Source organism: Gopherus evgoodei, chromosome 7, assembly GCF_007399415.2.
Source record: "Gopherus evgoodei ecotype Sinaloan lineage chromosome 7, rGopEvg1_v1.p, whole genome shotgun sequence".
In the NCBI taxonomy this organism is placed as follows: domain Eukaryota; kingdom Metazoa; phylum Chordata; order Testudines; family Testudinidae; genus Gopherus; species Gopherus evgoodei.
The window spans coordinates 56,865,685-56,888,637 of record NC_044328.1 but is presented as its reverse complement, the minus strand read 5'-3'; the positions used below and the strand labels follow the sequence as shown (position 1 = coordinate 56,888,637).

At 40.1% G+C, this 22,953-nt stretch overlaps 1 protein-coding gene across 2 annotated transcripts in view; it reads left to right on the top strand.

Moving 5' to 3' along the window:
* The window catches only part of NRG3 (neuregulin 3), a 935,584-nt gene that overhangs the window by 691,628 nt on the left and 221,003 nt on the right, over nucleotides 1–22,953 (top strand). For both annotated transcript variants that reach the window (XM_030570053.1, XM_030570052.1), the window contains exon 3: nucleotides 3,001–3,074. In XM_030570053.1, the coding sequence (XP_030425913.1) occupies nucleotides 3,001–3,074 (74 nt within the window). The remainder of the gene's footprint in view (nucleotides 1–3,000; nucleotides 3,075–22,953) is intronic.

Here is a 22,953-nt window from a genome sequence, read left to right as displayed (position 1 = left end):
TAGACTATACATAAGAGATTTGCTGAATAGCGATGGAGTTTAGCATATGTTCTGACTGCTCTGCTGAACTGAGTCTTAGGGCTGGTCTACACTACGGGGGAAAATCGATCTTAGATATGCAACTTCAGCTACGTGAATAACGTAGCTGAAGTCGAAGTATCTAAGATCGAATTACTCACCATCCTCATGGCGCGGGATCGATGTCCGTGGCTCCCCCTGTCGATTCAGCAACTCCATTCGGGTTGGTGGAATTATAGAATCGATATAAGCGCGTTCGGGGATCGATATATTGCGTCTAGATGAGACACGATATATCGATCCCCGAGCAATTGATTGCTACCTGCCGATACGGCGGGTAGTGAAGACGTACCCTTACATACAGATCAGTGCTTTTAGTTCTGTGCAATCTATTTCTTCTGCCACCTCCATTTTTTTAAGGCATGCTTAAGAAACCCTTGCTTGTTACATAATAAAATAGTCACCATTGGAGCAGTCTATTTCATCTAAGTATTTTCAAGATTTCTCTCCCTAATCATGGCTTTCAAATACAGCCATAAATATAATGTTGATCATTTCCACAGCTTGTTGGCAATATTCCGCCAGCTCATTTGGATTTATTTGAACTTATTGATGTGACATATCTGTGATTTTTTTTTTAATGGAACCTTTCATTTGTCACTTTCTTAAAGGCATACTGCCAATTAAGAGTATTATGTGCAGACATAGCAAAGATGATGGGTACAGTTACCAATTTAGAAGAACAGTGGCTGTTTTAGCATGGATTAGAGTTCCACAACATCATCAAGTTTCATTATCTTTTACTACTCTAACTGTCAAATGAGAGTATAAAGTGGGTCCACAAATAGTTATTACTTTTTCTGCCATCCCACAAAACTTGATTGCAAAGGTTTCAAGATTGGTGTAATATTCATAGTAGATCAGGTCTCATTGCAGCTTGCAACATGACAAGTCTTAAATTAAGCATTTTAAATAATTTGTAATAATTCCTGGCTGAGATTTCCCTCTCTGTCCTGCTGGGAGTGGTGGTGTTTCCATTGCTCTGGGCCTCATCAAAGACTCACCCTAGCTAGTGAGGTGAGAATTTGTAGAATATGGCCATGCTAAATATAATTTTGCAACTTTCAGGGAACAGATTTTCAGTTTAATAAAATGTGTATTTTTACTAGGTAACATGACTACATTTACTATTGTAGAATGATAGTAAGAGGGCAAATAAAATTTTTTTCAAAAGGCTAATAGAATGTGTTACCACCAGTAGAAAAACAGCACCACTTCTGTGGGTTATTTTGGTACTTGGATATGAGAAGTGCCAAATAAATAAGTTCAAGAGTGCAGTGCTTGTAAAGTTGTTAGTCTGCTGTTCTCTTACATGGATCACTTTTTGGTCCCTCAGAGTTGGAGGTTAAAAAAAAAATACTGAGTCCCCCCTCTTCTGTTCTTAGGAACAATGTTCATTATTATTTGTGACTCAGCAATAGCATTCTACATTATACAATTTTACCATGTTTGAACACAGTTGTGAAGAATCCAGATCATTGACGCAATTAATAGATTCTTAGATTTTAAAGTCAAAAGGGATCATTGTGATTGTCTAGTCTGACCTCCTGCATAACACTAGCCATTGGGCTTCCTGTACTAATTGACACTGGGGTAAGTGGAAAGCAGGTCAAATTGTATTCAGCATCATGTCAGTTAACTGGGATGAAACCCTGGTCCCAGTGGGGAATGACTTGTCCTGCTCTCAACTGATTGCAAAGTTGAGTTGTCTAACTCAATTCTTCACAGCCGTGCTCAAATGCAGTAATGTATGGTAATTTTCCAATGTAGACAAGTCCAGGGAGGTTTTGAAGTAGCTCAGAAAGAGATAGAAGCTTTGAAATAAAAATATCCTTTCACTTTCTTTTGGTTTCTCTAAATTTATATTGAGTTTGAGTCTGGTATGACTGTTTGAAGCAAAGATGTACTCTCACATATTCTGTAAATGTGATATTCTAGCCTCAGATCTTAAGAGGTACCTGTCTCGCTGAAACATAAATTTATTAACCTAAAAGCAGCATTTTAGATGCCGCTTCCAATTTCAAAAGGCAGTTCTTTAAGGAACCATGAGTAGAAATGTTATATTGTGAAGGAGCCAAGGCTGCTTCTGTTCCTGAACCTGTCATATGAGTCAAGATGCTGTTTTCTTACTCTTAGCCAAGGTGTCAATACTAAGATGAGTGTATTGTTTACATCACGTCCAGATACTTTGGTGATGCAGAGGCCTCATTGCTGTCATTTACAAGTCCTTGCCACTACCCTCCCCTGCCCCAACTAATAAATAAATTAAAGGCAGAATTCTGATTCCCTTATTCAAATTGAATAGTAACCTATTCCACAAATAGTCTCACTGAAGTCAATGGGATTAATGTGGAGTAAGGGCCTATTCACTGTGAATAACAATATTAGAATCTGACCATAAAATAAGTGTGTTGAGGCAGCAGACATTTTGGCTTGTGTGCTCCAGTTGGCTAAGAGATAAATATTGCCCAAAGACATGCTACCCTTTAGGCATGGCAAGAAAGGACCTTAAAATTAATGACAAGATAAATATTCACTCTTTATTAGGACAACCAAAGACTGAGATGTTGTAAATGTGCCATCTGGTACAAGACCAAGGCTCTGTAAACCTGTAAAAAAAGTAATAATAATTTATTTTACTTCATATAATTGCTTTTTTACTGGAGTTAAGAAAGTAATGTTTAAATGTTTTCTTTTGATATTAAATGATATTAAATGATCAAGAACTATTCAGGGGAAACTTTCTTGAAATAGAGACTATTTTATATCACCCGATTTATTTACAGCAATAAGTTGCTTCTGTAATGGTTCAGATTATTAGACACATGTAAGTCCTTTGCAGCATTGCCAACAATGTGATGTCTTGAAATTCACTTTTTATTACCACATGTGTATGTTTGTCATTTATCCCCTTTTTCTCAGGTGCAAAGAGGGCTACCAAGGAGTCCGCTGTGACCAATTTTTGCCGAAAACCGACTCAATCTTGTCAGATCCAAGTATGTCAAATATTTTTCTATTATTTGATCACATGCTGGAGGCAACTCTTGCCATAAGAGATGACCCTTTGCCTATTGTTAGAGTTTCTGTTATGGCCAATTTCAATTGCTTTTACAGAATGGTATCCCTTTAGTATAAGACTTATAAATCTTATTGATCAGGTAATTTTTGCTGGAAAAAAATACATATCCCTGTAAGTGATTTTAAAAAGAAAAAGGGGGATCTATAGCAATAAAACATATTGGATCAAAATCTCAGCTGGTGTAAATCAGCATAGTTCCATTGACTTTGATGGAATTGTGCCTATATTCACCAGCTGAGGAGCCTAACCTTTATTTTTTGTACCCTTTTGTTCTGTGCTACTAGTAAAACAATATGTTTCCAAAGGAACAAAAAAGATTAACTGAAAAGTACAAAATTTTATATTCCTTGAAGTGCAATATTAAACAATTAGCAAAAATATGGTCTCTTTACCACAATGTGTCCCCAGGCTCACATGAAGTTGTACTTTACTTGTGGAGTAAGGTTCTACCCCCCAAGAGCAAAGTGGACAGAATGTAGCACTATATTACACCTTCCCCTGTATGTAAAAGCACCAGACAGGCACATGTTTGTTTTTTTGTTTTGTTACTGATTTTCATTCTGTTTGAATAAGAATGTATGTAAAATATCTTAGCAGAACAAGGCCTTTTCCTAAAAAGGGATCCCATTTAACAAATAGCACCAAATTAATCTAATTTTCTTATCTAATTCTCATCTAATTTTCTTAGTTGCTTTTTCTTTAAGAAAAACTAAAAAAGCCATAAAACAAAGGGTCATGTCCAATCCCTTATTACTTTCTTATACTTGGAAAAAGCAATATATTTCCAGAGTGATTTAAAAAAAAAATGATGCTTGTTTCTTTCTATTTCCATGGTTGCTGGTTATTTTTGTTGTTTTCTTCCTTTGCTAGGTGTCGAAAAGGCTATTTGGATGACTGCTGCCAGAGATACCTGTTGCTCTGCAGTATTGTATGTCTGATGGCTCACATTATAGATTGCTTTGTGTTTGGTCTAGCTTTTCTTTTAGCCTGCCCTTTAATTGTAGTCATATAGTCTACAGTGAAGAGACTGATTCTAGCCCACTAAGTTGTGTGCATTAGAGTCACCAGCTGTCAGGCAGGCAGCTTCAATGGATTTTAAAAGCAAGAGGAAGAAAAAACAATCAGTAACATTACGATGATGTAATGCTTATTTGACTTGGTTCTATCAGGAGATGGTAGTCTAGTATTTCTGGGCTAGAGGTGAGATATTGCAATGAAATCCAGCCAAGGCCTGATTCAAAGCCCAATGAAGTAAAGGGAAAGACTCTCATAAAGGTGCAGTTAGGCCAAAAAACATACAGAATTTATATTTTGAATGTATCCAATGTTTCCTCAGATCTTCAAGCATATTTTCCTGTTGTTTTTTGACATTATGTTGATTGTTCAACCTTATTTCCATTAACATGGGAGACGCTGTTATTCCAGTTGGCTTACTTTGGTACTGACTACAAATAATTATGCAGCCAGCAGAGCCTGTCCTATGTTTTAAATCTCTGCTGAAATCTTCTTGTCATACTTCTTGATCATGAAGGATAATTTAATTTTGCTCAATATGGGTTGTGTTCACAAATCTACTACTGTGCTGACTTAAAAGCAAGCAGCTAGATCCTCATCTGATATGAATTGTCATAGCTCCACTGAAGTCAATGAATAGCCTAAGCATCTTCCCACCCACAAAGAAAAATTGTGCTAGGTTGATCAGTAGCCAAAGATTTTTCCCAGACAGTCTTGGAATTCAACTTATGCGTAGTCCTTATCTATGTTCAATAGAAACAAATGTTTTGTGTTGGTGGTGTTTGTGCATACAAGCACACCTGGAGGGTGCATGTGACCATATCTGTGTTTGTTCTAAATTTTACAAGACTACATTATGGATCATGTTAACTCCTTGTTGTTAACTGGTAGAAAATAATGAAATGTTATTTTCGCTGATAAGTAAATTCTGTATTTTTGCGTCTATTTCTCCTCCCTCTAGGTAGGACTAATGAGCAACACAAGTTTATTATTATTAATTAGTACCAGTAATGCGTGCTATTTGTATAGCTCCAACGAAGTGCTAAGTACCGGTACTTGATGTTATTTCTTGACAAGCACATCTCCTTAGCTCTTTGAGGCTCTGACGCATCCCCAACTTTACTAAATTTTAGTTGTGAATTTTTGTCATCACCAACACTGATTAGATCAGGACTGAGGGTCCAATCCCACTTGACTTCAGTGAGACTATAGTGGGTTGGAAGCACTATGCTTTGTAGTCAGTGTGACCAGGATTCGGCCCTGTGATTGCTAATTTTATGACCATTAACAGCAGGTATGTTACTGGAAGCCTATAAGAAACATCGAACTAACATGACACTAATCCTTCCTTTGCCCCGATAGTCCAAATTAGCATTAGGTTACCCTATTTGTCAATAGAAACTAAACAAGTAGAAGAAACAGAAGAACAGAGGATGGAAGCAAAGTCTAGTCACTGACAGAATAGCAACAAAGTTGCCTTAAAATCTCTTAAGATCTATATCATTTTAGGAAACTTGACTCTTTGTTGTATTAATTTTTAAAACAAAGAACAAAGCCAACTTGCGTTGTATTTCCAATGGCCTTGATAGACTATAATCCTGAGAGTGAGTGTAAAGGCCATCTCCCCCCAGCCCCTTTTCCCTCAGGTCTATCCAGCAACTGGAAGCCAGAATCCCAGCCTGCTCCCTTCCTTCCTGCTGGAGGTAAGAGAGATGAAAGGAGAGGAGTCACAAGCTATGCAAATCAACCCCTCCCCACCCAAATCGTGAATTGTAGTGCTCATTGAGGACCAACAGCAAAGTCAAGTTGTATAAGAAAATGCTGTACAATAATTTTAATAAAATTACACAAAATAAATCAAAATCTGACCTGCCATATGTTCCTATCCAGGATGGGAAAAGGAAGAAGACACAACTAAAAGGAGTAAATATTCAAAACCATAGCCCAATAGAAATACAGGTCTATTCCTTTTGTCCTATTCCTAAACTTTTGTCAGTTTTTGTGTGATTCCTTGTGTTCATGACAGCAAAAGGTTACAACCTCAGGTGCATTAAAGTACCAGCCAGCTCATTGCATGGGCTAAAGTCTTAAGACTTCATGATACAATTTATTCCCGCTACTAGCTGGGATAGGAGGGTGCAAGGTATATCCCAGCTGTCGTGGACTCAACCTTTAACTCCCACCTTGCAGGTCTATCCATAGGGAGAGAAAGCAGGTGAAGGTAGTACTGCTTGGAATTAATTAATAATTTGACCTACCCAAAGCACATTTCCGGGTTATAAAGTAACTCTAACAACTCAGAAAGCTGTGCCAATACCCTCAAATACCTAGGCTTTCAAATAAAGCCAGCAAGTTTCGAGTTCTCTGTTACTAACCTCACAGGACTGTGTCTTCATAATAGCACAGTAAGCTCTGATTGCTGAAATAAGGACCCATACAATGGACTACATCTTGGTATAAGCACATCGAGATAAAGGTGCTGAAGCAATGAACTCCGAGATGCCCATTCTTTGATATCAGACCAGGAAGCTAGAGGCAGAGTTGTAACCCTCACAACATTTTGTAAGTTTTGTGACATTTGGTGTTTTGATTTTTTCTTTTTTTTTATTGTCTCATGGACTTCTGCTTTCTTATTCACTATGGCCACCATCTTCCACTACCCATAGTGGGACTGAAGCCTTGAGTTGCCATTTTCCTGCAGCTTCTGCAAGTGATAATGAGGTTCCCCAAAGAAAAGATAGCTGTTATCTCCTGTTATTTCCAATGTGAATGGAATCAAGCTTCCCCCTGTGCTCTATCATAAAATCTGAACAAGAAATGGTGAACATACAGAAGAATATGGGGTGCAGAAAAGTGTCAATGAGTGATGCAGGGGTGTGTGAGGAGAAGGAGGGAAACTAAGGCAATTCCAGGGCAATATGGGGTGCTGAATGGAGATTGTGAGTAGAAGATCATGAGAGCAAAGTGAAGGGATGTATGCAGAATGTAGGGGGTGGGGGGGCAGATGTGGGACAGGAGAGTGTGGGAAGAAGAAAGTAAAAGGTAAATGGGAAGGAGGGGTGGAGAGAGAGACCCCCTTTTAGGAATGTGCTGAACAAAACCTTGGACCAAAATTTTGGTTTGAGATCTGCATCCAGAGCTGAATTTTGTGGCCTGGGGCCATCTCTGAAGAGAGAGGTTTTAATCACTTCCATGGTAACTACATTATAGAAAAAATGCCATCTGTTTATAGGATCAGAGCCTTACTGTCCGTAAAACAAGTCCTCAGAGAAGCTGTATGCAAAGTTTATCTGGAGTTAGTCATTTTCTTTGGCCAATTCAATGTCATTTTCAGGACTAATGCCACACCACACATAAGATCATAAAATAAAAGTCTCAAGGGCCACTGAGGTGAAACGGGTTAACCATAAAACATGTGTTATCAAATGTTTGTGTCCCAGAGGCCAGTAGGATTAGAAGTAGGAGCTGCATTGACCCAAAATGATCAGGTGGAGTCCTTGAAATGACAGGACAAGATTAGATTTGTTGATATGGGGCAAGTGGGCCTGACATTTCTGTTAGCAATAACTTGTAGGGTTATATAAATGAAGTGCCCCTAGGGTACATGACAGACATCACAAATCAGCCTTGCAAAGCAATGAGAGGGCCCCAGGAACAAACTGTGTGTATTAAAAAAGAAATCCTGATCGAGTATGCGGAAAAAAAGAAGTAGAATCATTTTAGAGATTTTACTAAATATGACAACAGGCAAGAAAAGGCACATCACATGGAAGTGCAACAGTGAGCATTGGGTTGCCAGTTCTCCAGATAGACGTATAAGTATTATCCCCTGTTCTTGTCATCTGGTTCCATGTAAAACACCATTTAAAGATAGTGTTCTCCTTCCTCCTCCATTTTTAAAGGTATTGCATCACAAGGCAATGAGGAAGTTGTGGATATTTATTTTGTTTTGCTTTTATTTTTAAGGGTGGGAGTGGACAGAGGAAATCCAAAAGGGAAGTGGGGGACACATTTTCTTGATCCTCATGATAAAATTCCCATGATGCATATAGTAAAAGACTAGACAAGGGCCCAGATTTTAAAGGTATTTAGCCATTCCTGTGCTAACTGATTTTGTAACCTAAATCTCATTTTCAAAAAGGATTTAGCTACTTTGGAGTCTAAATTCTATCAACAGAACACAGCAATACCTACATACCTTTAAAAATCTGGGCCGAGGTGCTTTTATGCTGAGGCTGTCCTGGAGCTTTACAATTTCACCTTCCTTGTAGGAAAGGAGACTCTTTTTAGACAGGAACTCAGTAGAGTTTATTCTGCAAAACAGGAGCTTTGCTGCTGAAGAGGTGGAATTGTCCAGAACTGTATTACCACAAGAACAAGCATTTAATATGATGTGCTAGCCATGTGTGGAAACACTATAACCAGGATATGACAGAACGTATTGAAAAGCCAAGGCCCAAGAGAGGCAAGGGGAAATCATAACCATGCTACCATCTCAGGAGAGGAAAGAGGAATTCAGGATCCATAGTCTTTCAGCTCAGGTAGCCAAATTGTTCCTCAATTGCTTTAAGTGAAATTAAAATACAAAAGTATTTGGACCTTATAATTTTACAGTTTTGGAGGTAAACTAATTGAGACTCTAACAGGGTATCTAACAAGACCTAGCTCTTATATAACACTGAATACACCATAGCTGACAGTGCATTATAGGTGTCATTTGGTGATTTTTCTGTCAGCATCATCAAGCACAAAACAAGATTATGGTGATGTGCAGCTAACGAATGTGCAGGGTAAAAAAAATTAAATGACTATCATGCTTCTCAAGTCTGAAAGTGAAAAAGCTAGCGAGAGAACAGTTTTCAAATACCATTAAGATCATGCCTCTTTTACTGCTTTTATTTATAACAGCAGGTCTTGTCTTTTATTTTCATCATCAAGTTCCCAAACCATGGATGGAGAGACAGAGACTGTCTGGCTTCATTTGTGTGCCAAACATTTCCATTGGTTTTGGATCACAGGGATTTACATCTGCTCTTCATTTTGAGTTTCAGGTTTGAACAAACCCTCAAGCTCAGCTCAAAACCAGAAACTATAAATCATACCAAGTTTACATGAAAGGATAGAAAATGTCAGCAAATCTTCCAGTAGCTCTGTCACAAGTTTTAGATTTGTAGCAAATGTTTTGAACAGTGCTACTGCATGGAATATGTATGAGACTGAATAAAAGTATTGATTGAATCAAGTATGTTGGATTTTTTCTAGAAGTTCTTATACAATACCGGCTAGATTGTGCATTTAGGCATATCTCTTAGCAAAGAGTTACATGAACCCTGAGAAACACAAGTGGGCAGAATGATTCTTGGAGCTTCTAGGAGTGGAATGCATGTGTACCTGTTGCAACACCCGGTGTGAAGTGCAGCTTACTTCTCCATCATGTAGCTGGCCAGTTTGGCTAGTGATGTATGGGGTGTGCCAGGGTCCTGCTTCATCCCTGTACCCACTGAGGTGTCCTGCATCACTGGGGGACTAGGGAAGGAGCTACCTGTAGACTGCAGGTTACAATCTTGCAGGCCCTTATACAGATCATGGAAGTGAAGGGGAAGCCTCCTTATGCTCTTCCCCACATTTTGCATCTACAAGTGCTAGCACAATCTAAATTAATTGGCAAATCTAAGCAAAATATGTGACTATAACAAATGCAATATTTTGAAAAGTCAGCAATAAGGCAAAAGGCATTTCTATAATTCTCTCTCCTTCCTTCAGATGATCCCGTTGTGGTGATGATGGTTGTTTTAAAATCACATGTGCAGTGATTAGCTTCAAGAAAGTTATATCCAGTCTATGAAATTCTACCATTATCACAAGAGCACATTACAGTATGTGTAGGTAGTTACTCTGATGACCCAAGGAGACTGAAGGACCCAATCCAGATTGAAACCAGTGCACACTTAGGGTTGCCAGGTGTCTGGTTTTCAACTGGAACATTAAGTTAAAAAGGAACCCTCGTGGGCCGTTAAAAGTCCAGTTGGTGAGCCTGGCAGTCTTCCTACCTGGCTCCGCGTGGCTCCTAGGCAGAGGGATGGTGGGGGGCTCTGCTCACTACCCCCGCACATGTGCCGGCTCTGTAGCTCCCATTGGCCAGGAACTACAGCTATGGGGGTGGCACCTGCAGGCGGAGGCAACATGCACCACACAGAGCCACCTGGCCACCCCTCTGCCTAGGAGACACAGAGAGATGTTGCTGCTTCTGGTAAGTGGTAAGTGCCACCTGGAACCTGCTCCCTCCACCCCTGCCCACAGACTAACCCCCTGCCCCAGCCCTGAGCCCCTTCACACACTCAAACTCCCTCCCAGAACCGGCACCACCTCCCCCACCCGAACCCCTGTCCCAGCTCAGAATCCCCTCCTGCACCCAAAATCCCTCCTGGAGCCCAAACCCTGCGCACACACCTGCATCCCAAACACCTGCCTCAGTCCAGAGCCCCCTCCCATACGCCAAAGCCCTTAGCTCCATCCCCCAGCCCGGACCCACTTCTTCACCCCAAACCTCTCATCCCTTGCCCCGCCCCAGAGCCCACGCTCCAATCCCCTGCCCCAACCTGGAGCCCTCTCCTGCACCCTGAACTGCTCATTTCTAGCCCCATTCTGGAGCACACACCCCTGGCCAGAGCCCTCACTTCCACTTGCACCCCTGCCCCAGCCTGGTGAAAATAAGCGAGTGCATGAGGGTGGGAGAGAGTGAGCAACAGATGGGGTGTGTGGAGTGAGTGCAGGATGGGGGAACCTGAAAAGGGGCGGAGCTTCAGAGAAGGGGCGGGGCAAGGGTGTTCGGTTTTGTGCAGTTAGAAAGTTGGCAACCTATGCAAACTGCCACCAGATCACACTAGATTGGAATTTGACTCTAAGTCTTTTAAAAACTTTGAAAGGATTTTTCCCCCTTTTTTCATCTTCACCTCTATCCTGGAAAACTGGATGGTGTGAAGCTTGGTACCCTAAGAGTTGTTTGCTATTTTCTTTTCACTATGAGGGAGTCATTTTTAAGTAAAAGGAGTGGTTTGTCCAGACTTTGTCTCTCAATCTCTCTCCCTGCGTGTCCCCACCCCCATCACAGGCATTCTGTCAGGCTTGCAGCTAATGAAGATGGCATGTCATTGGAAGACCATGGAAAACAAGATTTGGGGGAGAGAAGATACTTTTGGGGAGCAGAGAGAAATCTGCTTTCCTTTTTAAAACTGATTATTCCATAGAGAGGCCAGTCTGAACAAGGACAGCAATGGAAGTAAGGAGCTTTGAGACTTTTAGTTGTATATAAATCCTCACAATCAAGCAGAATGGAGAAATCAAATTTTACAAATTCCAGCCAGCAAGTGTAGAGAAACTTTAATCAATAAATCTTCTTATAAACCATATACAATAGAAGGCTGGGGGGAAAAATCAGCTGCAAGGAAAGATGTGGGCTCTCAGACCAAACTACTTTCTGTTTGTTGGCAGCTTGTAAAGGGATTTGGGACCTGCATCTAGATAAAGAATCTCTGGAACTTTATATTGCTTTCCTTTTGTGTACCTTCATTTAAAGGATTTTTTCCCCTGTGACTGCAGAGATACTGTTCATTATACAATGATCACAACAGATGGCTGTGAATAAATAGATTGTGCAATGTTACATAAGGTAGCCAGTTGTGAAACACTTACTCACACTGGTGAGCATTTACTCCCACAAAGTACTCCTGTTGATTTCAGTGTGAATAAAGAGGCAGTTCAGTACAGTGTTTTGGTAACTAGAAAGACCTTTAGAAGTACTGAGGCTTTGTAACGCTGCTTTTCCTCCGTGAAGTTTTGAAAACAAATTCACAATTCTTCTGATTCTATTTTTGCCCACTCCAAGTTTTTTGTTTCTGAGAAAGACAGTGAATATAAATCACAGATGGAAGCATAATTTCTGTGAAATTTGGGAACCAATTATGTTTGTATGATGGTCCTTTTTGGAGGTGACTAACTTCTGATCAGACATGCTTGTATATGATGGTATCTTACTATCAGTGCCACTCTCCTAATCACTTCCTAGTAAACTCTTCTCTGATTCTGGTTGGCTGGACAAGGTGAAGTTGTTTCTGTAACATGTCAGATCACATTTACAGGCCTCAAAGCAGGAAAGTTCAGCACTGCAGCAGATAATTCTTGATGCTCAGGGAAACAGATGAGCAAAATGCGTCAACTGGAGATGGTATTTGGGGATATTGCGAAAATCACATTGTCCAAAGTGATTAAGCTGAAGAGTGTTATCCACATTTGTTACATCAGTTTCTGGCTCGATCTATAGATTAGCCACTCAGCTGCCTGAATGGTGCTGCCATTTTGCTTTATCTCTATGATTTATACAAATCTCTTGAGAGAGTAAAGGCTTCAGTATTGACTTAGATAGCATTGATTTCACAAAAGTGTTGTGATATTACAGCACCTTAGCCAGTGAAAGCATGAATACCTGGAAGAAAACCTACAAGTCTCCCTTATTTCCAACTAATACCAGATATTGGAATGCAGCCCATTGAATTTAGATATTAAACAGAGTATGTTGTCGTCTTTTGATTCCAGTTACCTTCTAAAAGCTATGCTAGTACTAACCCAATAGAGTCTCAGTGACCCAGTGATCAGTTGTCAATAAATAGGTGCTACATTTCACAGCACCAGTAGTCTCTCGTCCATCAGGTCTGGTGTCAGATTTAGGGTCTTGTTTTGGTTTTAAATTGTATTTGACCATACTGACAAGGAATCAGGGACAAACCTCGATCTGCAATTCACCTGTAGAGAACAGATGCTGTTTTTTCTACCATAAGATCTGGGTGCAGTCTCTTGGAAGAATCCAAGAAGGAAATTCAGACAACGAACTTTGGTGATGCTAGTGCTTGAAGTTTTGGGGCATGCAATTAGCTTCAATAGCAAAGATAATATTGACAGAACTAGGCTGTGTACTGAGTCACTGCTCTGGCTTCTCAGGCATTGCATTAAAATGACTCAGGAAAAAGCCAGCATGTTTCAATTTCTTGTCAAATGCTTTCATAATAAGCCTCAGTATTGAGCACGCTAAGTAAATGAAGGGAATGGAATGGCTTCATTTTCTCAGGAAGCATCAATTTGCAATCATTCTATCTCGCACCTTGTGCAGTTATGTTGGCATAACAATGGCCAACAGACAGCCATTAATGACTCAAATTTTAGTCTATCCTTCTAAAAGTTTCCAGAAATCCACTAGCAACACTAGCAAGAAAAAAGCCAAATTAACTGACATTCTGATGCATAGTGACGATGTTGTGCAGGAAGGATGGTGGTGACTATGCCATCAATGAATGAATCCAAGCCTCTGGATGACTATGACAGTGCTTATAGTACTAGCAGTGGAGAGTGCCACACAGGTGATGAAGCTCTCTGATATTTAACAAACAGGCAAAGTGATAATACCACCCATGGAAGTAGCCTATAAGGAGGTACAAAAATTACTGATCCTTGAAAGTCAAACTACGAAATTCTCTAAACTTATTCTGGCCATGCTAATACCATTTCCACTTTAATCTTGCTAGATTATCACCACCATGATCCTGCTCCAGTTGGTTTCTGTGGTGAAATGCAGGACCAAGCATCATGTATCTTCAGAATCAATAAACTCACTTCACAGGGGGCACATCGGCTGTTTGGAATCACTTTAATCCGATCAGTGATGAGCTATACAGTATAATTTATGTTCTGTGGGGAGAATGCATGGTGGTTATAGCTTAGCCTGAACTCCTTTGGAAGATATGTGCCAGTTCTGTCAATGAATGGTAGCGCAGCAGAGCTTGCACTAAAAAATAGAAATAACACTGAGGAGAAGAAGAGAAATTCCTTATACTTTGCTTTGAACTTGTCAAAGCTCCACAGCATCCACTTTTACCAGGACAACTTGCATCAAGCACAGTAAATGCCTTCCACCAGTATTTTGCATGCAGTCAGAGAAGAGTTTAGTAAAAAGATTAAGATGAGAAGTCAGGCAGTCAGAAAAGTTGGATGGGATGCAACACTGATTAATAGTTAGACTGAGGTATTGGGATTCAGGAAGTCTGAGTTCCATTCCTGGATCTTATAGAAATCCTGATCCCATTGAAGTCAATTGGAGTGTTTGATTTTTGTGGGCCAGATTTTTTGAAGTATTTAGGCACCTGTTGGGATTTTCAGAAGCACCTACGTATCTATCATCCATTGATTTCAATGGGTGTTAGGTGCCTAGATGATTTTTTGCCTTTGTTACCCTGGCTATAAAATTGAAATGTTAATGCTTCTGTACTTCAGAAAGGTACTTTGAGGCTTCATTCTTCAATATTTGTAGCACCTTGGGGTCTTCAGATGGAAACTGTTGTTGGTGTGTGGAAGTATACTAATGATTATTTATCATTATTAAGCTTGTTTGGCAATTTGACCAGTGAATAAAAATTTGAGAGCCAGGGAACAAAAGCTCTGTTCGTAGACTGTTGCTTATTCATTCTATTCTTTAGACCGTTGTTTTGGGGATGGAGAGATCTCTGCTGACACCAGAGATCTACTTAGCATAAAGGATAATCCCTTGGCCAATTAGTTTGAAGAAAAGCATTTAGTCAATACTTTTTAGATATGGCCATTTCTTATCTTGGGTGGCTCACCCTTAAAAGTGGACGTAAAGATAAGCATGTGCTTAAGTACCTCATTGAATCAGGACCTATGGTTTTATCATTAAAGACATTGATTCTGGTTAAGACTGCATTGTAGTGCTTTGGATATTTTGCAAATACACTTCATTCTGAGTTTATTTTTAGCATGACTGATGATCAGGCCTTCTAACCAGACTGCTTCCTGAGAATACTTACATGTTAGCATTTTTCTAAATGAAACTGTAATGAGTCAGCTATAAACATGATTTGGACTCCAATATTGACACCACTGCCAGCAGTGCAGCATTGTCTACTCCAAGATTCTAGAAAAAAGAAAAATTTGAAAGTGTTAGCGGCATTGACCTTTCCCTATAAAGAAAACTTATAGATAACTAAATGGAATGTTTGGAGATGGGGAGTGTATGTGGATACAGATCCTGTGGGGCTATGCATTGTATTTACCTGTATTTGTATGCATTTATTTTTTTTTAGAGACAAAAAACAAAGTAGAAAACTAAAGTAAATTAGAGTGGTTGAAATTCTTTTGTTACTGAGACTTAGAAATCAAATGATATTGGGCAAAGCAGTCATTGCACTGATTGTCTCAATGCTAAAGCATTCAAAGACTGGTAATACCCCCACTGCAGTGGTGGCAATTGTACCATTACAGATCCACTGTTTGTTTCTGAACCATGCTAGGATCAATCCACCTAGTATGCAATTGTGACAATATCAGACTGTCTCACTCAGTCACCAGAGCTACATATTTTGAATTACTTGATAGATGTCTCAACTTCACATGCTACGGATCACCTTGAAAAACGTTTATTATACGTATGTACTTTACATGTATGGAAGACAGAGATCTGTTTTCTATTTACAATTTCAAAGTGCTTTGCAGACTTTAATAATACTTACAGGCCTCAGAGTTTTATGTGGATTAACTGATTAAAAACTGTTTTAAATATGTAAATGAGGAAAATTATGAAGAAAAAGGTAGTAGCTATGGTCAAGTCAAGTCAAAATAGAGGAAAAAGAGACTCCATAGAAGCAAGCAATTAGGCAAATATGAACAGTAGTGATAACTCTTGTAATATATTTATGATTCAGATTGTGGCCAAGATTCTTTCATCACATCATCCACTAGAAACATCAGAAAAGAGATAAATGGAACAAACATATCACTGAAAAATTGTAGCTTGCCATCAAGCATGTTTTTAATTGTTGGTTTCTGATTGTTCATTGTCCTCCAGCATGCAGGCGGAGGGAGGGGGGCACACATTGCTGTCTGCATTGTAGCTGGAGCTGTCAGGAAAGTTCCAGACATCACCCACACAAGTGGTAGCTAGTGTTTAAAGTAATGGATTCCTCCTCCTCTGGTAAAAACTGAGGGAGCGTTCCCCCTCCTTTCCCTGCTTTCAGTAAGAAACATTCCTCTACAGTTTCTCCTTTTCTTTGGGGTAGTGAAAGTTCCATCTCCTATTTAATCTATGGCAATGGTAGCTCCACTACCCTTTGAGATGATGGAGTATTTTGCCGGTTCCATGCCTAGCTAGCTCTGCTGGCCAGTGTGGAGGAGGGCCAGAGGCATGATCCAGTCTTCAGACTGCTTCTCCCTCAGCCCTTTGTGTGTGTGTGTGTGTGTGTGTGTGTGTGTGTGTGTGTGTGTGTGTGTGTGTGTGTGTAGGGGAATCACCTTAGCTCCATCAGGATGAGAAAAAGGCCAAGCCTGTTTCATGTGCTGTTGTTTTGGTAGCAACTCTTTCCCTTTCTCTCTCTCCACTTTATAGTTTACCCCCATTTTTCCCTCTCAGATAATTTCCTGATTCGCATACACTCTCTGATCCAGAGGACCCTATTCTCTTGCTTCCTCTCTCTTCTGGACTCCCTCCCCACTGCCATATTCCCTTTTTCATTCACCTCTGAGGTCTCTCCACCCACCCTTTGGCACTGCTCTCCACCCCGAGATTTCCTCTTTGCCATGTTTCTTCTGATATTCTCTCCTCTCTATGGGTTTTCCTCCTCTTTTTTTCTGATGCTCCTCACACCTAGTCTGTTCTCTGTATCATTTCTGCCTCCCTTTCTACTCTCCTGCCTCTCTATCAGTGATTGAGCTTTTGCCAAATAATATCAGAATAAATATGATTTTCTTTGGAAATGTTTGATGCACAGTCTGTCCATGAGAATGTAACAATAGTCATACTGAGTCAGACTAATGGTTCATCTAGCTCAGTTTCTTGTCTTCTGATAGTGGCCAATGCCAGATGCTTCACAGGTAATGAACAGAACAGGACAAATTATTAAATGATCCATCTGCTGCTGTGCAATCCCAGCTTGTGACAATCAGAGGTTTAGGCACACCGGAGCATGGGATTGCATCCCTGGCCATTTTATCTAATAGCCATTGATGGAGCTGTCTTCCATGAATGTATCTAGTTCTTTTTTTGAATGCAGTTCAGAGTATAACTCAGTTATATTTTTGGCCCTGGCAACGAATTTCACAGGTTGACTGTGCACTATGTAAAGTACTCCTTTGTTTGTTTTAAACCTGCTGCCTATTAAGTTCATTGGGTGACCTCTTTTTCTTTTGTTATGTGAAGGGGTAAATAACACTTCCTTATTACTTTCTTTGCACCATTCATGATTTTTATAGACCTCTATCAGATCTCCTCCTTAGTCATCACTTTTCTATACTGAAAAGTCCCAGTCTTTTTCATTTCTTCTCATATGGAAGCAGTTCTATGCCCCTAATCATTTTTCTTGCCCTTCTCTGGATTTTTTCCAATTCTAATGTATCTTTTTTGAGTAAGGGAAACCAGAATTGCATGTTATATTTGAGGTGTGGGCATATCATGGATTTATATAGTGGCATTATGATATTTTCTCTCTTATTATCCATCCCTTCCCTAATGGTTCCTAATATTCTGTTAACTTTTTTGACTGCCACTAGACTCTGAGCAGGGTACCCTCCACAAGTCCAAGATCTCTCTTGAGTGGTGACATAATTTTGTATGTATAATTGGGATTATTTTTTCCAGTGTGCATTACTTTGCATTTACTAACATTGAATTTCATTTGCCATTTCATTGCCCAGTTACCCAGTTTTGTGAAAACCTATTGTAACGCTTCGCAGTCAACTTTCAACTTTACTATCTTCAATAATTTAGTATCATGCAAACTTTGTCACCTCACTCATTATACCCTTTTTCCAGATCATTTAGGAATATGTTCAACAGTATAGATCCCATTACAGAGCCTTCTGGCCCCAGCTATTTACCTCTTTTCATTGTGAAAACTGAGCATTTATTCATACTCTTTGTTTCTTATCTTTTAACCAGTTACTGATCCAAGAGAAAATCTTCCCTCTTATTCCATGACTTTTACTTTGCTTAAGAGCCTTGTCAAAGGCTTTCTGAAAGTCTAAGTACAATATATACACTGGATCACCATTGTCTGCATGCTTTTTGACCACCTCAAAGAATCCTAATAAAATGATGAAGCATGATTTCCCTTTATAAAAGCCACGTTGATTCATCCCCAGTATATCATGTTCATCAGCGTGTCTGTTAATTCTGTTCTTTACTATAGTTTCTACCAGTTTGCCTGATATTGACATTAGGCTTATCAGCCTGTAATTGCCAGGATCACTTCTTGAGCCTTTTAAAAAAATTGCCATGACATCCACCATTTGGTACAAAGGCTGATTTAAGTGATAGGTTATATACCACAGTTAGTTCTGCAATTTCATATTTGAGTTACTTCAGGGGTGAAAGTAACTTAAAGGACTTACTGGTACGCCAGAGTCCTGAGCGGGGGCGTGGCCTTACGCATTAGAGGCATGGCGTCAACCAGAGAAGGTGGTGCCTTTCAAGATTTAAAGGCCCTGGGGCTCCAGCGTACTGGCTGCTGGAGCTCTGGTGGTGCTTGAAAGGGCCTGGGGATCCCCGGAGCTCCGGGCCCTTTAAATCCCCACCTGAGCCCGGCTGCCGGAGCTCCGGCGGCACTTTAAAGGGCCCAGGGCTCCCCGCAGCAGCTGGAGCCCTGGGCCCTTTAAATCACTGCCACGGAAGCCGGTCCAGTCTGGCACAGCGTACTGGCTCTTGCCGGTACGCTGTACCGGACTGTACCAGCTTACTTTCACCTCTGAGTACCTTCAGAACTCTGGGGTGAGTACCAGCTGGTCCTGCTGACTTATTACTGTTTAATTTATCAGTTTATTCCAAAACCACCTCTAGATACCTCAGTCTGGGACAGTTATTCACATTTGTTACCTACAAAGCTTGGTTCAGGTGTAGCAATCTCCTTCTTATCCACTACAGTGAAGACTAATGCAAAGAATTAATTTAACGTCTCTGCAACAGCTTTGCCTTCCTTGGGTGTTCCTTTAGTACCTTGATCATCCAGTGGCTCCACTGATTGTTTGGCAGGCTTCCTGCTTCTGATATACTTTTAAAAAAAAAAGTTTTTTTTTGTCTTTTGCTACTTGCTCTTCAAATTCTTTTTTGATCTGCCTTATTATACTTCTGCACTTGCACTTTGACTTGCCATAGTTTATGCTCTTTTCTGTTTTCCACAGTTGGATTTGACTTCCAATTTGTAAAGGATTTTTTAAATCTTGCCTCTCAGCACCTCTTTTATTCTTTTGTTTAATCACACTGGACTTTTTTTTTTGGTCTGCTTACTGTTTTTTTTTAATTATTATTTATTATTTGGGATAAATTTAGATTGAGCCTGTGCTGTGGTGTTTTGAAATAGTTTCCGTGCAGCATGGAGACATTTCACTCTTGTGACTGTTCCTTTCAATGTCCATTTAACTAGCTTCATCGTTTTTGTGTAGTTCCCCTTTTTGAAGTGAAATACTACTATGGTGTGTTTCTTTACTGTTCTTCCTGACCCCCAACCCCATGAATGTTAAATTTAATTACATTATTGTTGCTCTTACCAAGCAGTTCAGCTGTATTTACCTCTCGGACCAGATCCTGTGCTGCATTTAGGACTAAATCAAGAATTGTCTCTTCCCTTGTGGGTTCCAAAAGTAGCTGCTCCAAGAAGGAATCATTTTGTTGTCTAGAAATTTTATCTCTGAATCCCATCTTATAAGGTGACATACCCAGTCAATATGGGGATAGTTGAAATCTCCTATTATTATTGAGGTTTAATGTTTCTATAGCGTCTCTAATCTCCCTGATCATTTCATAGTCACTGTCACCACCCTGGTCAAATGGTTGATAGTATTTTCCTACTGCTATATTATTTTTATGCAAGCATGGAATCTCTATCATAGAGATTCTATGTTATACTTGGATTAATTTAAAATATTTACTGTGGTTGTAACTATGCTTTCTTTCACAAATATTACCACTCCCCCATCAATGTGATACACACTTTCATTCCTTTATATTTTGAACCCTAGTATTACCATGTCCTATTGTTTATCATCATTCCACCAAGTTTTTATGATACCTATTATATTGATATCCATATTTAATACGAAGCGCTCAAGTATACCCATCTTAGTATTTACATTTCTAGCATTTGTACATGAACACTTAAATAATTTGTCAATATTTAGTTGTGTGCCTTCATGTGATGTGCTTGAATGGACTATAAATGGTCCTTTCCATGGTAAACTTCAATAGATGTCCAAAAGGCTATTGTATGTTCAAAAGACATGACTCAAGTGCATAGGGGGTTGTGCTGGGAAGTTAATTAAAAAAACATTCACTGAGTTTGGTGTTTGACAAAGGTGCTGCCGAGGGAAGCCCTGGAGTCTGAAGTCCACAGAACACATGCATCATGTGCAGGAGCAGAATCAGCTGCCCTACGGATGGATATGCCTTTGCCTCCCCCTGGAGGGACCATGTTCAGATATGACTAGATAATTTAGTATCAGTGCCCATTCATATTTGGAGAAGATGCCAGTGTCCACAAATTAATGTGATACTGGTTTAGGCCTTGTTCCTGCATTGGCTACTTATTGCTGCTATTCAATAGAACTACTCACATGAGGAAAATTAAGCACACAAAATCATAGAATCATAGAATTGGAAGGGACCTTGAGAGGTCATCTAGTCCAGTCCCTTGCACTCGTGACAGGACTAAGTATTATCTAGACCATTCCTAACTGGTGTTTATCTAACCTGCTCTTAAAAATCTCCAATGATGGAGATTCCACATCCTCCCTTGGCAATTTATTCCAGTGTTTAACCACCCTGACAGTTACGACGTTTTTCCTAATGTCCAATCTAACCCTCTCTTGTTGCAATTTAAGCCCATTGCTTCTTGTCCTATCCTCAGAAGTTAAGAAAAACAATTTTTCTTCCTCCTCCTTGTAACAACCTTTTACATATTTGAAAACTGTTATCATGTCGCCTCTCAGTCTTCTCTTTTCCAGACTAAACAAACCCAATTTTTTCAATCTTCCCTCACAGGTCATGGTTTCTAGATCTTTAATCATTTTTGCTGCTCTTCTCTGGACTGTCTCCAGTTGTCCACATCCTTCTTGAAATGTGGCACCCAGAACCGGACACAATACTCCACTTGAGACCTAATTAGCACAGAGTAGAGCGGACTTGTTGTGTCTTGCTTACAGCACTCCTGCTTGCTTTTTTTGCAAAAGTGTTACACTGTTGACTCAAATTTAACTTGTGGTCTGCTATGAGCCCCAAATCCCTTTCCACAGTAGTCCTTCCTAGGCAGTCATTTCCCATTTTGTATGTGTGCAACTGATTGTTCCTTTCTAAGTGGCGTACTTGACACTGGTCCATATTGAATTTCATCCTATTTGTTTCAGACCATTTCTCCAGTTTGTCCAGATCATTTTGAATTTGTCCTATCCTCCAAAGCACTTGCAACCCCTCCTAGCTTAGTATCATCTGCAAACTTTATAAGTGTGCTCTGTATGTCATTATTTAAATTATTGATGAAGATATTGAACAGAACTGGACCTAGAACTGATCCCTACAGGACCCCACTTGTTATGCTCTTCCAGCATGACTGTGAACCACTGATAACTACTCTCTGGGAACAGTTTTCCAACCAGTTTTGAACCCACCTTATAGTAGCTGCATCTAGGTTGCATTTCCCTAGTTTATCAGAAGGTCATGTGAGACAGTATCACAAGCTTTACTAAAGTCAAGGTATAACACATCTACCCTTCCCCACCTCTCCCCATCCACAAGAGTTGTTACCCAGTCAAAGAAAGCTATCAGGTTGGCTTGAGATGATTTGTTTTGACAAATCCATGCTGACTGTTACTTATCACCTTATTATCTTCTAGGTGTTTGCCAATTGATTGTTAACAGGCTGCTTGAAGGAAGACTCAGAAGCTGAATATTTCTAATGTAGGAATTTACTTTCTATGGCCAAAATAGCTCTTTTCCAGCCAAAAAAAATCAGTCTTCTATTGACGATTCAGTGCACAGTCTTTGGAACCCCCTTTCAGGTAGTTGAAAGCAACTATCAAATCCCCCTCTCATTCTTCTCTTCTGCTGACTAACTAATCTCAGTTCCCTTAGCCTCTCCTCATAAGTCATGTGCTCTGGCCCCCTAATCATTTTTGTTGTCTTCCGCTAAACTCTTCCCAATTTTTCCACATCCTTCTTTAAGTGTGGAGCCCAAAACTGTACACAATACTCCAGATGAGGCCTCACCAATGCCGAATAGACGGGAATGATCACATCCCTCAATCTGCTGGCAGTGCCCCTACTTACACAGACCAAAATGTCGTTAGCCTTCTTGGCAACAAGGGGACACTATTGATTCATATCCAGCTTCTCATCCACTGTAACCCATAGGTCCTTTTCTGCAGAACTGCTGCCTAGCCACTCTATCCCTGGTCTGTGGCAGTACATAGGATTCTTCAGTCCTAAGTGTAGGACTCTGCACTTGTCTTTGTTGAACCTCATCAGATTTCTTTTGGCTCAATCCTCTAATTTGTCTAGGTCCTTCTGTATCCTATCCCCACCTTCCATCATATCTACTACTTATTCCTCCCAGTTTAGTGTCATCTGCAAACTTGCTGAGGATGCAATCCATGCCATCCTCCAGATCATTAATGAAGATATTGAACAAAACCGGCCCCAGGACCAACCCTTGGGGCACCCCGCTTGATACCGACTGCCAACT